At 35.6% G+C, this 20,058-nt stretch overlaps 1 protein-coding gene and 1 long non-coding RNA gene across 12 annotated transcripts in view; one reads left to right on the plus strand and one right to left on the minus strand.

Moving 5' to 3' along the window:
• The window catches only part of pde4ba (phosphodiesterase 4B, cAMP-specific a), a 331,706-nt gene that overhangs the window by 185,950 nt on the left and 125,698 nt on the right, over positions 1 to 20,058 (minus strand). The window contains exon 1 of one of the 11 annotated variants that reach the window (XM_021477158.2): positions 3,764 to 4,217. The exons of the other annotated variants lie outside the window; for them this stretch is intronic. Coding sequence (XP_021332833.1) covers positions 3,764 to 3,981 — 218 coding nt within the window. The 5' untranslated portion in view covers positions 3,982 to 4,217. Of the gene's footprint in view, positions 1 to 3,763; positions 4,218 to 20,058 lie in introns of those variants that run through there. 11 annotated transcript variants of the gene reach the window in all.
• On the plus strand, positions 13,397 to 16,808 carry LOC141386299 (uncharacterized). The gene is made up of 6 exons (XR_012408010.1): positions 13,397 to 13,483; positions 13,767 to 13,822; positions 14,211 to 14,387; positions 14,712 to 14,826; positions 15,473 to 15,579; positions 16,568 to 16,808. It is a non-coding gene; the product is annotated as an uncharacterized lncRNA (long non-coding RNA).

Genomic DNA, 20,058 nt, shown 5'->3' on the forward strand with positions numbered 1-20,058 from the left:
AAGAAAAGACTCAGCAGAAAACTTCAATTCTAACTGATCTGATGGATTTCTGTCCGCAAAATAAATTCCTTTGACTCTTAATTATATCCATTGTTTTTAGAGAGGCCATGAACAAAAACGTATGAAAATAAACATTTTCTCCTGGATGATATAATTTTAAAAACCATGCTCTTTTAAACCATTGCAGTTTTAGGCCACCAAAACACTATTATCATGTTGATGAATGGCCAAAACACAAAACGTTTTAAGCAGTGCTGAATACAGTGTAGTATAAACACTCTCTTGCTTATATCAACATGATTCAAGGTCAAAACACTTGAGTTGTTAAATTTAACAATTTTCTGTCAGAGAAAAGACTCAGACTGTAAGTTGTGTTGTGAAAACTGCAAATTCAATTCTAACCTGCAGTTTATTCCAACTACATTGGTGGCTTTTTCCCAAAATAAATTCCCTTGACTTTCAATTATATCCGTTGTTTTTAGAGAGGCTATGAACAAAACCTTATAAAAAATAAACATTGTCTCCTTGATTAAATAATTTAAAAAATCCTGCACTTTGAAACCATCGCAAGGCCACCAAAACACCATTATTGTGTTAATAAATGGCCAAACACACATAAAAAAAAAAGTTTCTCTCCATTTATCACGAAGGGATGAGACTCTCTTCTGAGATTTTCCCCACGACTGCACCCGTCTTCTCTCCACCTCCATGTTCATGCACCACCTCACTCCCTCAAGACAACCCCTCCTCCATTCCTGGTTACCTAACACAGCATAAACCGAACCACAAACAGAACTATGACACAAGCCTTTACTCATAAGAAATCACCAGTTACACAATGCGCATTCATTGAGTTGAAAAAGTTTGAATCTGATCATCTGAGGATGTCTAGGTTGCATTTACCGTAGATGGCCGTTATAACCACTTGACTATTCACAGGTTTGAATCTGTCATATTCCGGCATGTAGAAAGGATGACAACCATATCTTTAGGCTGCAGTGTTCCTTTCCGAGACAAGCATGACATTTGAAATCACTTTGTGGTTCATTTTATGAATGGTTGAGATGGAAAGCATGCGTTTCCATTGACATCATGTGCAGCAGATTGGTGCTAAAAGTCCCAGTCACTATAATTGAACAAATCACCGCAGTTATTGCAGTCTGCACCATTAAACTCCCCTTATTAACCGCTCTTCTGTCTGTGTCTAATGGTTGTCTGGATGAGTAATGCATAGGTGCTGGTGGCTGTGCGTGCTTCATGTAATCCAGTCACAGTGTGTACTGTGTATTGTACCAGACACATTAAACATTAAACAGTGGCTAACTAAGCAGAAGAAGGAACACCTTTTAGACCCAAAATGGATGTGAAACACAGTCGCCCAAAGAGGCAAATGTGTTAAACATCGGAGGCTTGATTCCAAGAAAAACACATCTAACGGCTTAAAATTCCAGGCAATAAAACAAGTGTAAATCCTGCTTCAGACCACATGCATCACGAGTATGCGTCGCGTCCAAACAAACCTTCCATTCTAGAACATAAAACTCAAATCTTTTTTTCATAAGGTCGCTACTTTTATTGGATTTTTCATAAAAAGAGGCTTGCTGTTTCATTGTTGTATAGTATAACCGTAGCAAGGGTCTAGACAGGATGACAAATGTTCTATTTACTAAAGGATAAAAACCTTCCATGTCACATCATATCCTGCCTACATCCTCCTAGCACTGATCCAATCTCTTCAATAGACAGGAAGCATCTCATGACACAAAGCTTTCATTCTGTTACAGTTAACGATAAGAGTGGATATGACTAGTCCTATGTTGTTATTTAGAGTGACGCAAAACCTTCATTTAATGCCTTCAAAAATGTTTGAATGACCACGATTTTATGAGAAACTACAAGAATTGTAACTCGTTTTGTAAAGGAATGTTTCTAATAAAAAGGAGAGAAAATAGATTTCTAAAAATAAATATAATAGATATTTGTGTACATACAGTTGCAATCAGAATTATTAACCCCCCTGAATTATTAGCCCCCCTATACATTTTTTTCCCCAATTTCTGTTTAGCGGAGAGCAGATTTTTTCCACACATTTCTAAGCATATTATTTTAATAACTCATTTCTAATAACTGATTTCTTTTATCTTTGCCATGATGACAGTAAATAATATTTTACTAGATATTTTTCAAGACACTTAAAGTGAAATGTAAAGGCTTAACTAGGTTTATTAGGTTAACTAGGCAGGTTAGGGTAATTAGGCAAGTTATTGTAGAATGATGGTTTGTTCTGTAGACTATCGAAAAATATATAGCTTAAAGGGTCAAATAATTTTGAGGTTCACATGTTTTTTTTTTTTAAAAGTCTTATTTTTTAGTTTTATTCTTTTTTTTATTCCAAAATAAAGCAAATAAGACTTTCTCCAGAAGAAAAAATATATCAGACATACTTTGAAAATGTCTTTGCTCTGTTAAACATCATATGGGAAATATAAAAAATAAAAAAAAAATAAAAAATCCAAAGGGGGGCTAATAATTCTGAGTGCAACTGTACACTCTGATAAGTAAAGGTACAGGAGCTGTCACTGTTGAGGTACCTTTTCAAAAGATACATATTTGTACCCAAAGAATCCACATTGGTACCTCAAAGGGTCATATTAGTACCCAAATGTACCTAAAAAGTACCTTTGAAGTACCATTATGAACCCTTATACCCGTATAAATTTGTACCTTTAGAAAAGGCACCACCCCAATGACCTGTATCCTGTACCTTTATTTCTGAGAGTGTATATATTTTTCTGCATTATAATATGTAAAACATTGATGTATAATATATTAATATTCATGCATTCTTTTAGAAGCTTCTGTCTTAATGCAAAAAAAAAAAATTGCATGACAATTTTTTATATGTACAGCTATAAAAACAATTAAGGGACCACTTGAAAATGATCAATTTCATTGAATTTAATTTAGTATTTTCTATTATAAAAATGAATGATATTATTTCTTCCCAATTTAAAATAAAAAATGTTTTTATAATCAATTTTAAACAGCACAAATGTAGTATTTTATCTTCAGATGAGTTCACGAATCAATATTTGTAGGAATAACCATGATTTTCATTAACGACAAAAGAAAACATATAAAAGAAAGCATTATCCAGACCTGTTGTCAACTTTGTAAGCTAAAATACTGTAAATGCAGAGCTAAATATAAAGTATCTACTATTTACAAAATATGGTAAAGCATTAATAATGATACAAAAATATAGTGCACATATATTCTGCATTTGGGTTTTGAACAATTTAGATTATGGTGCATGCTAACATTGTAATACATCTATAGTCTTTTACGTTCATGTCTACCATTTAAACATAAAAACCGTCAAAAACCAGTGTAGTTAGCAGAGAAAGGCTTACAAATCCTACCTCGTATATCTGAAAAGAGAATGTGATGGTTCTACTTACAGACACCAAAGGGACCATCACACTATGTCATGTCACAGTGATAGAATTACCCTGCTGTTGCAGCCGACACATGCATCATTTCTTAGTTTCTTTTGTCATTAACATCTATTTTGAGTCATAGCACTACGACATCACACCTGCAGTGACATCACACCCCACTGACCCGTAATAACATTTATCCAATCTAATACAGAGCCATTCATAAAAAAAAAGCAACAACAACGTAGTACTGAAACCCTCCCCATTCACACTTCCTCTCACAATCCGACACTCTTTCCACTTCATACACCAGACACGCTTACCAGGTGTGAGCGACGGTGAATCTTCGCCGGTGGCGGCCGCCCTTGTTAACCATGAGCTTGCGGAAAAGACGTGGGGAGCTGCGGGGAGATATTTTCGGGGACGTAATGCGCTTGTTGCCGGCTCCCAGTCTCGGAGGCTCCAGCTCCAAATGCATGTGCTCCTTAAAGGTACGAATGCAAGGGTCCAATTCTGGAGCGCTCAGCTCATTGGAGGACATGGTGATGCTGCAGGTGGAAACAGCCCTAGTTCGCCCTTTCTGAGTCACACTGCCAACTATTCCCTCCGTTCCTCTCAGTCAACTAGAGGTTATGCCATGCAGGCTGATGTTTTGTGTGTCAGACAGGAATAAATGTGTGCGCTTGAGCTGCTCTATTCTCTCGCTTCCTCAGTCAGCTTAGGCTTTCGGCAATGCAGTAGAATAATCCTCTCTCATTCAGTTCCACTGACACACTGAGAGCAGTCCCCGTCAGTGCAGTCACACCTCCTTCCTGTGAGAACAAGAAAAAAACACACACACTCTCTCTCTCCTCTTCTATAACCACACCTCTCTCTGTCTTTCTGTTTTAGGCAATGAGAGAGAAAGATCACTCTCTGTCTCTTCTATAAAGGCAAAACTGACTCTTAGGATCTTGAGTGTCCACTATTCTCTCATTTATTCAGTTATCAGTCTCCCACTCACTCCGTCTGCTCTGTTCACAGCTCCTCAGACTCTCACTTACTTCACTCGGATCCAGGAAACTCCATCTTAAATTATTCAACAGTGGGCAGAGAGTAGGTCTTCTCTCTCATCAGAGGCTTTTCTCTTCAGGAACTACCCAGCAGAGCTTCTCAAGATGCAGAAAGGAGACCCGGAGGAAAGATCTGAGTGAGCGCACCTAACCCTGCTACCCCAGGTGCTGTCTTGCTTTGAAAAATAAATGGAATAGCTTTGAGATCCTTGGATTTTCAAAAAAAGAAAAAGAAAGAAAATGTGCATAGTGACGGAAAAAGCTCCGCCCCTCCCTGCTGCTGATTGGCTGGGCTGTGGTTAGTTTGATGGGTGTCTCTGGCTGAATTCTGATGAGGGCTTCTGCCCTTTCACAGCTCAGTGGCGTTCAAGACACTGGTAAACGGAAGAAAAAAAAATCCAAAAGCAATTTAAGTCCAGGATTAGCGCTGTCCAGGGAAATAAATGAGGTAAATGAAGGTTAGACACTAAAGTGTCTGGTTTGAAGAGAAAATAATGAGTGACTTGGAAAGAAAAAATGTTTTAAATGCAATATTTAATTGAAAATAAGCAAAGGCAGGGTGTAATGCATGAATGTCCTTCATTTATATTTAGCTCAACATGAAATTTCATCAGCCATCCAGGAAAATCAATAAATAAGCACCTTTAAATAATGGCTCAAGGTACATGTGTACAGATGTTCAGCTAAAAAGCAATACATATTCTAATCATCTATATACCTAATCAAAAAAACGTAATGTGATTTTTGTATGTGAACATCGGAATGCCCTTCAACGTGCATTTGAACGTGAAACGGCATACAGCTCGCCCTGTGACAACAGCACAGCGGTATTATCTCCGGCTCTCATAGAGACATGCTGCAGAATGGAAGCACGTTAGCCAGCTATCAACCTGCCAGTCAACACCCGCCAGCAGACAGGACTTCACCATGGAGACGAAGGAGAAGGAAGTAATGAGAACAGGAGATGATGAATGAGAGGATAAACAAAAAAGTTGGAACAGATGGTACTGTCGTACATTTTCTGTGCTGTTTGACAGATCTTTCAACACAGAAATCCTACAGTTCGATAGATGACTTATGTTTGAATGTCAGCATGGATTTAAGTATTAAAATGGATGGTACTGTATCCATAACATAGTCTACTGAACCTTATTGGTGAATGTGGAACATAAACATTACATAACAAAAAATGAAAGGGCCCAGAACTAAATATTAAGGCACCCCTGTGGATGGAAGATAAATCTTGGACTTTTCTCCCTGAGTAAATGTAAGGTCCAGGTACACATTGTTTTCATGAAAGTAAACTCCAAGTGTTTGGATAGACATGTGTACATGCAGTGCCTACTCTTGAAGATGTGAGTTTATACAGCCATAATTCTGATAAACACAATAAAAGAGGCTGCATGATCAACTGTGCTCGTGACAAAAATTGTCATATTAACGTCTGCAACAAAAGTGTTTTTCAATAGCATAAAAACACACTGTATTTTTATCGTTTTAAACAAAAGAGAACATCCCTAAAGGATCTTTAGTCAGATGCTAATTGTATATTGTAGATTGAGGTGCTCAACCCTGTTCCTGGAGACCTACCTTCATGTAGAGTTCAGCTCCAACCCTGATCAAATACAACTAAACCAAATAGGATCAGAAGGAGCACTTGGTAATTAAAGACAAGTGTATTTAAACAAGGTTGCAGCTCAACTTTGCAGGAAGCTACAATAGATTTCTAGGAACAGGTTTGGGCAGCTCTGTATTATACACTTAATCACTTTTGGATTCCCCATTATTGTGGTTAATCAGCTATACAGAAGACTGCAGATCCAGATCGGTTTTACATTACTGTGACAGTTAGATTTATGGTTGGAGTAGGGATAGACGTTAATAAAATAAAATGAAATTAAATAAATATAAATAATTCTAGTAAAATTCTAACTAAATCATAGAAATTCTGCATGACAAAACAAGAGAATAGGACCCAGAACTGAACCTTGAGGGACCTCAATATCTTAAACCAGTGGTCCCCAACCTTTTTAGCATCAAACGCTTAATTTTACCACCGACCGGGGGGGCGACCATCAATCATTTTCTCAGAGGATGACAAGCTGACAAAACATTTCTGTCACTCTGATACAAGTTTTATTTATGCAGAAAAATACAAAGCACTACAGTGTTTAAGTGTTCTGTGTTTTTCTGAGATAATTAGTCTACGAAATGTGTGTATTCTATACAAGTTAACGTTGATCAGTCAGTTCTTGTCATGTGACTTGCGGTGCGCTCCCAGTATTCATTCAACTAGGTGCATCTGGAAGCGCAAGCCGCGCATCTCCATTAGAAATAATGAACCTGCATGAACTCAAGAAAAGAAACAATATGCAAACGGCCAGGCTGATCTCACAAGAAAACGTAATTATTTACATTTTGCCAGTTTAGTGGCTTATTCGTACGAGTTCAGTCATACGAAATTGATACGAGATTGACGACAGTCATACGAGATTGTGTTGAAAAGGCCCATAAAAGGCTTATCCTCTTGCACAGACATGGTTAATTCATCTGATTTGTTGATAAATGGGTTGTGGATCTATTTCTTGGCAGTTTGCAGGTCCTGCACTAGACCTTTTCCCCTTAGCAAAGAAACGTCTGTTTCTTACTCATTTTGCTGCTTTTGGGTTAAATTTGGGTGCTTAAGTGACTGAGATCAAAGCGAGAGAATACAGTCATTTTTTTAAATAAAAGATCTGTTGTTTTTTTTTGTAAAATTTTTACTTTTTTTAATGAAAGTGCACTATATTGACTATATAAGATTATATAAGACTGTGAATGGTTACACGGTGTAAAAGCAATGGCAACTCTAACACATTCTGATGTCTGATAAAGACAAGTCTGATGAAGTGCTCAAAACGTTACATGCTTTGGTGTTGCTGCTTTTTTGATTATAATTTTGCACTTTTTGCGGTTTGGCTGAACACTCTTTTAGATTGATGGATTTTTTTCCTCTAACACTTTCACTGTTATACATGCAGAAATAAACAGCCTGCACGTAGACGATCAACTAACTTCACATGACAAAAATGATGTTACACAGACCTTCTGCAAACTTGAACAGATTGGCCTGTGAAGTAAATGTTGTATCTATAAACACAGCTAGAACACAGCTTAGTTTGGCATTGCAAAGACAAATGTCGATGTTAAAACAGCTCTGCATTTTGTCTTAAGATCTTGCTCCACTGTGCTAAATGGGTTCTACTGAGCGGAAACTTTGAGTCTATTCATAAACTAACCAGTAGGGAGGTTACACCACAGTGAGAAACTAAAGTGCAAATCTGTAAACACCATTTGAGAAACCTGTGGATGGACTTCCATTTAGCAGACACCAAGCAGAGAATCCACCGGGACCAACCTCAAGTAAAGTGGCATACTAAATGATGACAGTTCAAGACTCACTGCTGTCAGGATTTGAACTTACAGCCTATGAATTTCCATGCTTACTAAACTAATAAAATACTATTATTCTCCTTTCTTGGCTAAAAATATAAGTCTAGAGCCGAGTTCATTGAAGAGGAATATGATCAATTCACTCTGACCTTTCTGAGCTGTGAGCCCATTCACTGATGGAGCCTTAGTGGAAAGGTCTTACATAACTGAAGGTCTTACATAAAGACATTTCCTTACTGCTGACTGCTGAGAGGTCATATGGCTTCCCATTGCTAGTAAAAAAGATGAGAGACGCTGAGCACCAGTGGCGACATTATGAGGAAAAATAGAAAGCTAAGACGAGAGAAAAGTGTGTTAGTCACTGAATGAGAATCAGGACAAACACAACCCCTGCAGAGTGAAAATTTTAAATCATTTCACAGCATTGGTTTGTGAGAAGGCATCTCGTGAATTCCTTTCAACACATCCCAGCAACGTTTCTTACCCTGCTAAATATTTAGTGAATATGTAAGACAAAGTAAGATTCACTCTAGCCAAAAAACTGGGCGCATCAGTTGAGGTTTCTGTCTTTTAAAGTAAATAACATATCTAGCCACAAAGAGATTAAATGAAAATTTTTTTAAAGCCACTGAAAACTAGCTTTTAGAGAGGTGGATATAGTTACAGTGCTTGCACATTCAATTTTATTGTATTAATTCATGTCGAAATACTACAAAGTCGCATGTTTTTCTAGTTTTTGGTTTAAATATTTTTATCTAAAGAAACTTTAGCAGACATTCACTTGTAAATACACTTTTTATAAAATATAAAAATAAAGCTTACATTTTAACAATTAGATGTCAAAAAATTAAACAAAAAACAGTCATAAAAATAAAAAACCCAGGCTCATTTTGAAAACATTCCTCTGTATACATTTCTGGAGACAAATACCAAATACGTCCCAAGAGCTATGTTTTTTTGCAGTTTTTGTTTTCACGAATCCACGAGAGGCCGCTGCTTATGCTTTTTGAGATCTCAAATTTCTCTCGTTGGTGCTATTTGTGCCTGCTGTTCTCTCGTAAATCCACCAGAGGCTGCTGTCGACTGACTGTTTGACTGACTAAATGACTGACTGACTGATTGGCATCCTTCCCTTAACCCAACCAATATTATTTTAGGAAGCACAGGTTGACCCACCGGCCCACTTCCCTAAACCCAACCGACAAATTTAAAAAACTATTCAGAAAAAGAAAAGCCCTCGTCTGTTTTTTACCACATTCTCACCCTGTTATTTACTTGTTTATTTAATTTTTTGCTTCTGTTTTTGTCTTACCCGCTTTCTAGAACCGGTCTTCACCGAATTCAAACCGCATCGTTGTGGTCATCTCCTCAAGTCCACCGAATTACATGGCGAGCTACTGGACAAACTGATAACAGCGGGAAAGCCATCCAAACGGAGGTAAGCGGTCAGCTGGTAAGTATAAAAAGGAACGGCATCATAGCACCTTGTAGCATTCATTTAAAAAATAAAATGCAGCCATACGTACTTTGGCTACATAATTAACGATCTCCAGAATGCATATAGGGCTATGTTTTCAGAATGAGCCTATCTTGAAATAATAGTTCTACAAAAAAAAAAACATGCATTCCCCAAACCAACAATCCACCAGTGCTATTCAATAGTAAAAGTTGGTATTAAAGGCATAGTAAACATATTAATTACAAAATTGTTGAAAAGGAATAAAAGGGGACCATTTTTTTCAAATAACAAAACCTTGTCTATTAGGGCATACTGGATTTTTTTCCATTTGTAATGTACCTATTAACTCCGTCAGCTATAATATCAAAGCTGGAACCTCTGTTTACTTCCAAAACGTTTTTTTTTTTTTTTTTGGCAGAGATCAACAAATATGAAAGTGTTGTTGTACCCTTGTAAGTCTCAAAAACTCTTTAGAAACTCCAAATATAATAATTAATATAGGATTTAGATCAGTCGGAATGTCTAATGTATCTGAAAAAGCTCCAATTTTTTTGTTCAAGAAGCTCTTTAGTTTAGGACACATAACATAGAAATGAGACAGGTTGGAATCTAAAAACTGCATTTGTCACTTAATCGCGACATTTCAGGAAATATTTTATTGAATTTACAGTTGGAATAATGAAGCCTATGAAGCACTTTAAACTGAATGAGACAATGGCCCCTTTCACACTGTGATACTGATAAATATCTGGAAAATTACCAGAATGACTTTACAATTAAATTTAAAAAAGCACTGTTCACAAAGGCAAGGACATTGCGTAATTATTCCGGAAAAGATCATTCACACATCCATTCCACAATGCGGGTAAATTCTGACATTAACCCCAAATGACCTCAAAACGGCTGCTATTGTATTTGTAAACAGAAGGGGTCGGGTTTTTTTGATGGTTGATAGTACTTAATATGTGTGTGTGCTGGTGCTCACCGGCTGCTTCATGTGCACACATGTCAAGCAACTGAAGCAGAGCTTGAAAGTAAACAAACAGCGGTTTATCATAAGCATTTTATTGATACTTTTTTCCACAGTTGGCATTAGGAGGGAACATAAAAAACATTATCTGACTAACATCCAGCAGCTAAATGTGTCTGGAGAAATATTCAAATGCCTTAATTTACGTAAACAGCGCAGATGTAAATGCGTCTCAATGTTGTGATTGGTCGGAGTAAGGCGTCTCATGTTAGTAGACGTATAGAACACGCTCTTTCCTCTATTGCAATATTCCTTCTGCGTTCACACAAATTCTGGTAATACCGGAAACGTTACAACTTTTCACCTGTTCTAAACCTAATGTTAAAAAATTTATTTCCATTATTATATTGTTCACTATATGAACTCTAACTGATTTGATAGTATTCTCATACTGAAATGCAATTTGGCTTCTTACACAATTTCATTTCCATGTTAAGTTTGCTTTGTATGTATCAACTGTTTAGAAGTGTTTTCACTGCAAAGACAGCATAGATGCTGATACACACAGCAAAGATTCTCCGCCACTGCATTTCATTTAGACAGAAGCAAAACCAAAATTAAATGCGAAGGAAATGTAAACCTAATTCAATTACAGCTCAACTGTAACTGCATTATAGTCAGACAGGAACTTCTGGAGCTGCACTGAAATGCATTTCTTATAGTCTGTGGATATGTGGGACAGACTCTCTTAGCTGTTAGTAAACTGATTTAAATGATTACAATGAGCTCTTCACGTTACAGCAGGAGACATTGTATTTGACAATGTGGGAAACGCAGGTCAGTTTGATTTGAAGTGAAGTTGATTACCGCAGGCCTTCTCAGTCCCCAGCCGGCCTACATTACTTCTCTCTAGTCTCTAAGCACAAATCAAGACTAGAAAGTCAGATGCGTGATGCCAAGTAATCCAACCAAACTGTTTGCACGCACACACAATGCTTCAAACCTAGCCACAGTGGTGTAATCACATTCTAAGGGTACAGTAGGTCTTTGTGTGTGTCTGTGTGTGTGTGCATGCGTGACCCAGTCATCCTTCATCTCCACTCACATCTGATGGCTCCTCTGGCATTTTCAGGTGAAGGGTCATATGAAAGGAGACGTCTCAGAATCCTCTACTAAGAGCTTAGAAGGACACCACCAACAAGACAAAATCAAAAGCCTTTGAAAACAGTAAATCTAATTTTCTGCAAGAAAGGCCACTGAGAAATGACAAAATAAACTGGGAAACACACACACACACACACACACACACACACACACACATTTTACTTCTAAATAAAATGTGATTCTAAATAGTAGGATTCCTTAGAATTAGTTTTTTTATTATTTGACTTAAGAGTATATAGAGCATACCAGATTTTTTTTTTTCCCCATTAAAAAGTTAACTCCAGTTAACTCTGTCAGCGATGATATAAAAGCTATACTTCTTTTTACTTCCAAAACAAAAGGATACATTTTTTGGTATACATCAACACATATAAAACAAACAGTTGTTGTACCCCTGTAAGTCTCAAAAATTCTTCAGAAACTCCAAATATAATTAATATACACTGTAAACGATTTCTGTTGTTTTCACAGTATTATACTGCATTTCTCAACAGTTTTTTACTGTATAAGCTGTGCACAGTGTGTTACTGTATATATTGTTGTTTTCACAGTATAATAATGTATTTTCAACTTTTCTATACTGTGAACATGGTTAACAGTAAGTTGCTGTACATTTTACAATGAATTTTGGGGAAAAATCCGTTACTGTGCATCTAAATACAGTACTGCAAATGACCAAGAACAACTCCACACACACTATATATTATGATTATTATGTTTATTTATTTTTGACAAATTATTTTGTGAAGTAAATAACCTAACCAGTCTCTTCAGACTGTTCAGTGCATTAAACTGTGGCCTGGTTTTACATTTTTGGTTGCACTGCACCTTCATTTTATAAGGTAACACGGAAATATTAAATAATATTCAATAAACATAACTTTGTGCAAAACCAAAACGTAAATTGAAACAAAAATAGTTGATTCACGTAACCAAAGACTGTTAAACACACAAAATGATTCCAAAGTCAGCTTAAATGTCAGAGTGACCTGCCTACTTTAGACGGATTCATGAATATTGGGCGCCCATGTGGGACACCGTAGAGGTCCCATATCTCCGCATTTTCAAAACAACATTTTAAAATACACACTATTTTAATACATAAACCACAGACTTGAGTTTAAAACAACTACATTCTCGCATGAAAAACGGTTAAAACTTTATTTCATAAAACATTTATTATCGAGCCATCGAGGACAGGGGCATGTCTCAATAATGTCTAGGCCGATTAAAGCATGAGGTTTGCCGGATACATGAGTGATGGTGCGCCGTCAACCCCTGGAGGTCAGAATCTCCCCTATCGGCAAAGCACACTTAAAATTAGGCATGATATCTATAAACAAACCACAGATTTGAGTTTGGAAGAACTACATTCTCGCATGAAAAACTGTTAAAACTTCATTTCGTGATATATTAAACGAAATATTTATGATATGATCTGGCTTTTCTCATCCTCCATTAGCCTACTACTGCTTGTTGGTGTGAAATTAATTCTAGGAGAAAACAATATTAATTCTCAAAACACTTCAAGCGAACCTTATGTCAGATATATGTAATTTTTTCGCTGGTAAAGTGAACAAAAAAAAAAAAACAATATTACTATTTAATCAATATCACGTTTGCACTGGTTCGGTTCAGCGGTCAAACAACACCGAATCGGATTGAACCGTTTGCTCGGTTTATGCTTGAATTATTTTATCACACGGGTTCACAAGCATATTCAGCAATATGCACTTAGTGTATAAATGCGTATGGCCGAGCAGTATAACGAAATAGTAATGATTCATTGTTGTGTCTTACAATAATATACTAAAAGGAATCGGTTTTAGGCGGATTCGACTCTTTACTGTTCTAAGGAGCCGATTCATAGAACCGAGCTGACTCGATTCGACCTTCAACAGGCAAGCAACGGCTCTCCTTATTTGAAATCCACCTGTCGCCTTTTCTTCCAGTGAATTCATCCTCGGTAAGTGTTTCAATGTCAAATTATGTCCGTTAAATGATTGTTTTGTGTATATTTCTGTGTAGTGTGTGTAATTTAAAATAATTAACCAAGTTACCTTAGTTGTAGGTTCTTATGTCACGTAATTCGACGCCAGACCGTGATTGTAGTGTTTGCGAAGTACGTTAACTATTAGATAACGTAACATAGAGTGAGTTTATATTGAGTGAGTTTTTGACCATAGTAACGTTACCTGATAAAAAACGTAACTTTTACTTAGTGTTGTTAACTGCATTCTCTATTTCAGCACAACACTGAGATAAAGGCAAAGTCACCATGAAAAGTTAAACGTTTAACGTTAAGGTAAGCTCTGGTCTTCACGTGGTCATTATGACTAAGTTATCATTATGGTTAAATTTGTAAACTGTAAGTTAGTTATTTAAACTAAACTCACAATGAAACAAGTCTAAACTGTTTTATTAAATTGAGCTGATAATAAAATTCAGTTGATGTATTTTAAGCTAACGTTAATATAAACATAATTCATATTAATTGTCTATTTCTCACTGGTTAATGAGCTCATTGTATAGTGCGTCATTAATTGTACATTTTATTTTTGGTGTTCAGGTGTAAGGAATGATTTATATACAAATTTATTTTAACCCCACACATTTTGTAGATTTTGAAATATCAAGTTGTTCACAGATTTGTTGTGAGGAGTTTCATGTACAACCTATTTTTCTTCTTCCAGTAGCGACGCAGTGGCACAGTAGGTAGTGCTGTCGCCTCACAGCAAGAAGGTTGCTGGTTCGAGCCTCGGCTGGGTCAGTTGGCGTTTCTGTATGGAGTTTGCATGTTCTCCCTGCGTTCGCGTGGGTTTCCTCCAGGTGCTCCGGTTTCCTCCACAGTCCAAAGACATGTGGTACAGGTGATTTGAGTAGGTTAAATTGTCTGTAGTGTATGAGTGTGTGTGGATGCAGCTGGAAGGTCATCTGATGCATAAAACAAATGCTGTATAAGTTCATTCCGCTGTGGCGACCCCAAATTAAAAAAGGGACTAATCCGAAAAGAAAATGAATAAATTAATAAAACAACCATGGCTAGGCTGTTTGGCTATCAAATGCTGAGTAAAAATTAGACACATATTTTTTACTATAACTGTAGTCATTGTATTTATTAGCAATTTTACTGGGCGTGTTTGTTTTTTGTTTTATTTATACGTGTCTTGTCTTTTGTCATATTGTCCTTCTAGCTCAGATTGTGATGGACCTGGAATGCGACACCAGTTACTCCTAAGTCAAGAAACAAATAAAGCACAGATGTTGAGGGATCTGCAGCTAAACTAACTGGAGGAAAGGAACCTTTAGGTAAAAACACCTGCTTTATTTAGATCTGAAGTATTTTATTTGGCATAGAGTATTATTTTTTTATTCTTATTCTAATTTTATTTTATGTATATATTGAATAGAAGTCATTTAAATTGCACAATAAATGATTGAATATAAAATATCATCTACATGTCTTATTTATTATTGTCTTAAACAGGGGTGCTCAACCCTGTTCCTGGAGATCGACCCTGATCAAACACAACTAAACCAACTAAATAGTATCTGAAGGAGAACTTGGTAATTAAAGACTGGTGTGTTTGATCAAGGTTCCAGGTGAGCTCTGCGGAAAGGTAGATCTCCAGGAACAGGGTTGAACACCCCTGATCTAAATGTTTAAAAATGCTGTTTCCAAGGCAAGGTTGGATGTACCGGTAGTTCAGAAATAGATTCATTAGGATCAATGCTTAAAGTAAACGTTTACTTCTCTCTGTTGACCAAACATGCTTAGTATCCCACACATTTTAATAAAATTTTTATTTTGGTTACTTTTACATCTATATATGGGTAGGCAAGTATTTAATAAATAAAATTATTTTAAACCACTTGACCTAACCAAATGACTCTGTTACACTAGCTGCTGGAAAAAAAAAAAAGGTAAAATAACAGATTTTTTTTTTATTTACAGTGTGGGTGAACATACTACCTTGGTGTCCAACAAAGGCTGCACAAGAGCTCATTTGATGGCACATATTCTGTCTACATCTCTGACGACCTGGAAGTGCTTCAACATCAGTGAGTAATACATCTTTATATTGTCATGCATTCAGGATTTCTTTAAGCCTTATCTTTAATGTTAGTTTGTAATCAGCAGTGACTGTTTTAAAAAAATAGGTATTTAAATTATTCTTAAGGTTTTACTGATGCTGTGCACAGTAACGTCATGATGATTTAATTTGAGGAAATGTCACTGGAGAGGTGTTCGTATAAAAAAAAAAGAAAAAAAATTGAACAAAATAACTCTAAAAGATTTATTTGTCTCACTGACATGCCATCACTGCATTTTGAAATACAATAATACGAATTGATCGCAAAATATTACCACAAACATTTCATGAAGTAGACTGCTTGACTACTCTTCAGTTCTCTGCTCAACTTTAACACATTTTGTCGTGTCGCTGGGCCTCGGCAGATTTTGCCAAAAATGAGTGCTTAGTGATTACTTTGTTTTATGCGAACCAAATGTCAGTAACTCATCATTAGCATTATTTTAAAAAATCACCTAGGGCTTTCATGTTCTCTAACGCAATCTTGTCTGTAAGTTAGAAGTGGATTTATATGTGTTAAAAGCTTAAAAGTATTTGATTAACATTAGTCACATTAAAATAGATTATTTTATTTATTTATTTATTTTAAATATGTAGCCTCTTAAGGTCAGAATAAACTGTGTTCACCCCTCTTAAATCCGTGGAAGCGCTAGTAGAGTGGTCATGGAATCAGATATTCAAGCTATACAGAGTCAGATATTAAGTTAAGATGAGACTTTATTTTTTATATACCTGTGTGGATACTTGACTAGTTTTGACTTGACTGATCTTTTCCCCATTAACGGTAGTGTAATTGTAAATTGACAACAAACTATTTTGCCAACAAAAACTATAAAAAACAGTGTTTTATATATATATAAAACAGCAGTGCGGTGTTTGGTTTCTGAATGAATGAAATAATTTGAGGCATGATTAGTTTGTTCTCCAGTGATTGATTTTGCTTGTCGTTTTTGCAGGATCATCATCATGCTGCTGCCCTTTTTTCACTGTCCCTTTTCCACAACAGCATTTGGCCTTCATCATTTCCTGTCTTGTAGCAGTATTTTCACCTGTTTTTAAAATTGTAATAATTTTTGATGCATTTAGTGTTGACTGGTTGTAATTATCAATTGTTCATTAGTGTTCTGTTGCTCTGTTATATTGAATAATTGCTATTGTTTCAGTATGGTTTACACAATAAACTTTTATTGTGATGTTAAAGTTTCAGTTTCTTTATTTTTCTTGTATTTCTTGAACAGTTAAAATATCACTGTGCAATTTTTTTACATTTTTACTCATTATAAAGTAGCACTAATAAATACAATAAAATAACATTTAATAACTGTAAAATACTATACAGTAATAATGAAAGTAACGTTAAAATACCGTAGTTCTGCATGGTAAAAATGTACAGTAAAATACTGTTTTCAGTTTTGCAGTATGTGCACCACTACTGTAATTGGTGTTACAGTAAAAAAGAAAACGGTAAAATGATGTATTACATTTGACAATAAATGTAATACTAATGTAATTAGTATTACAGTAATGTTACTGTTTTATGAAATACAGCAGCTACTGGATAATTGTTGCCAGTAACTTACTGTTAATTTAACAAGAAATCGTTTACAGTGTAGGATTTGGATCAGTCGGAATGTCAAATGTATCTGAAAAAGCTTGAGATTTTACACAGTATTTGCCCTGGAAATTATAGGTGCAGTATGTAAGTTTGACACCAAGTGGTTGAACTAGGTATTGCACTCCTGGATCAATACAAACGCAGGCACAGGTTTCCAGATTGATGACAGAAGCGAGTGATTTAAACCGTATTGTAAATAAAAGCAACGCCGTGCAAAAGAAGAAACATTTTCCATATAAAATGGAGGTTTTGTCCAACCAAAACCCTGAATTGATATACAAGAAGTGGCTTCTATTTCTCACAGGTGTACAACAGAAAACTATGACAATGACCACCTCAGGTACACCTCAGTGTTAAATGCTTACAATGTGAGTTGGAATGCCATCTTACATGACATTTATCGACATATACTGAAAGCAGCAGCAGATAGTTCACCTCAGATCATGAAATAAAATAAACCGTTTGAAATTAAACTTTGGAATTAAACACGTATGAGTAATTCAGCATGCACGTTTAATAATGTTAAAGAGGGTGAATATGTATTAAATAAATTATAAACCTTACCATTTTGTGAGTGAGTGCATATTCTGTGCCTCTGAATGGCTGTATTTAAATTTCTGTCGTGTTTTGTCTGGTGCAAACAGACAAAATTGCTTATCAATGCGTATCTTGTCTCGAAGCGTATTATTAGGACACGATGCAACCTGTGGTGGACCTGCATGATGTCCAATGTAACCTGCTCACCTAATCTTTACATTCATAATGTTTTTATTAGTTGCTAATTAATATCCTTATGTGGAACTGAATCTGTCTCATTTTGGAGTCTGCTACTGTCCAACGGAGGTCACATTTCGATCACGGATGCATGCTTTCAGAGCCTTTCTAAATGAATGAAATAAGCGGTTTTCCACTAAGGCAACCTGGGGTGCTGAAATATAATTGGCTAAACTGCCATTGGACAGGTTAAAAGAACATAAACAAAGACAGCGTTTTGACAGAAAACACATTTTTAAAGCAGAATATTTGACTTCAGCATTGTTTTTCAAATAAACATAAGACTTCTACTGATGTTTCTTAAACATCTGCAAACATATTATGGTATTTTTTAGGCTTTAGAACATTCAAAAACGTACATGCAGCACCTTTAAGGTTAAATTACTATTTGTATATAATGTAGTATACTATAGAAGCATGTGTACATTTACAAGCATGAAACATGTATACAAATATTGGTAACACTTCAATTTAAGTCACAATTCACACTATTATCTACTGGCTTAATGTTAATAAGATTTTAACTGTAGTTATAAAGTATGACAGGTCAATGAGATAAGATGAATTTGGCTGCTATACACGCTCATTTGTCCCATTTTTGACAGAATGTCATTATAAATTGTGAAACACAAATAATTGTTAACACAAATAAAATCTTTAATTATTTAAATGGATAAATTCTGACTGAGGAAGTGAGCTGGCCAGTTTGTTATTTGCCTATATGCTACAGTTTTCATTTAAAAATAGATTTAACAAACTTCTAATTGTTTTAGTTTTTTTAATGATACATGATAATAAATTTTTATTTTAATTTTTTTTTCATATTTCTTTCATTTAAAATTATTATCTAATTTCATTATTTATAAAACTGTAATAACGTGCACATTTTTAAATAAACACTTTGTGCTAAAACAGTATGGTTAGCACTTTGACAAAAATGTGGGAAAGACCCGGTAGGGACGTGATGGTGGTGGAAAAAATGGGTGGGAGAAAAAAATACAGTGATAGGAAAAATTAAATATTTTTTTAAAGTTGTTGCGTTGTTGTTGCGTTGTTTTACGAGGGAATGCAATGATGTTTTGCGTTCCTTTGCAAAACTGTTTTTCCACAAACACTTCATGTTCAGTTCATACGTGTCAACTCTCCCATTTTTGCTGGGATTCTCCCATATTTTACCATTTTATCCCGCTATCATAATATAAAAATGTCTGCATTCACTTTCTTTTCATTAAAACTGTGCGTTGATCATTGCCCTTCATATGCAACATCAGCGAATGCATGCATGACAGAAAGGTGCGCTCCATATGATAAACTGATCCTAGATCAGCTTCTTTACAAGCCATTTAAAGAGGGGTTAAAGTGCAGGGCACTCTGGGATACGTATGTGTGTTTAAACAGACAAATACACTTTATAATATGTAAACATGTCCGTCCTGCATGTTTGATCTTAAACACAACTAATTTCTCTTAAATGAGCACAAACAGTTACTGAAGTAATAGAATGCTTTCATTATAGATCTGTGCATTCTTAAACTGACACCTCTGTTATAAAACAAAACAAAACGAGATTCATTTGCTGCTCTGATAACAGAGGTGCTCTTGATAACAGAGGTGTCACTTTTAATGTAGTGTACGGAAGCTCTGATCTGATCAGGGATCAGTTTATCATTTGGAGCGCGTCTGTCAGTCATGTATGCATTCACTGATTCAGAGGTTGCATATGAATGGCGATGATCGACGCACAGCTTTAATGGAAAGAAAGCGAATGCAGACATTTTTATAATAATTCCAACGTGCTTTAAAGATTAAAAAAACATCAGAAATATGGTAAAATACTTAATGATAGGCTGATAGCGGGATAGAATGGTAAAATACAGGAGAATCCTGGCAAAAACAGGAGGGTTGACATGTATGAAGTGAACAGGAAGTGTTTCTGGAAAAACAGATTTGCGAGGGAACAAAAAACATCTATTTTGGGAATGCAAAAACGTATTTATATATATATATATATATATATATATATATATATATATATATATATATATATATATATATATA

The sequence above is a fragment of the Danio rerio genome, chromosome 6 (assembly GCF_049306965.1).
Source record: "Danio rerio strain Tuebingen ecotype United States chromosome 6, GRCz12tu, whole genome shotgun sequence".
Taxonomy (NCBI): Eukaryota; Metazoa; Chordata; class Actinopteri; order Cypriniformes; family Danionidae; genus Danio; species Danio rerio.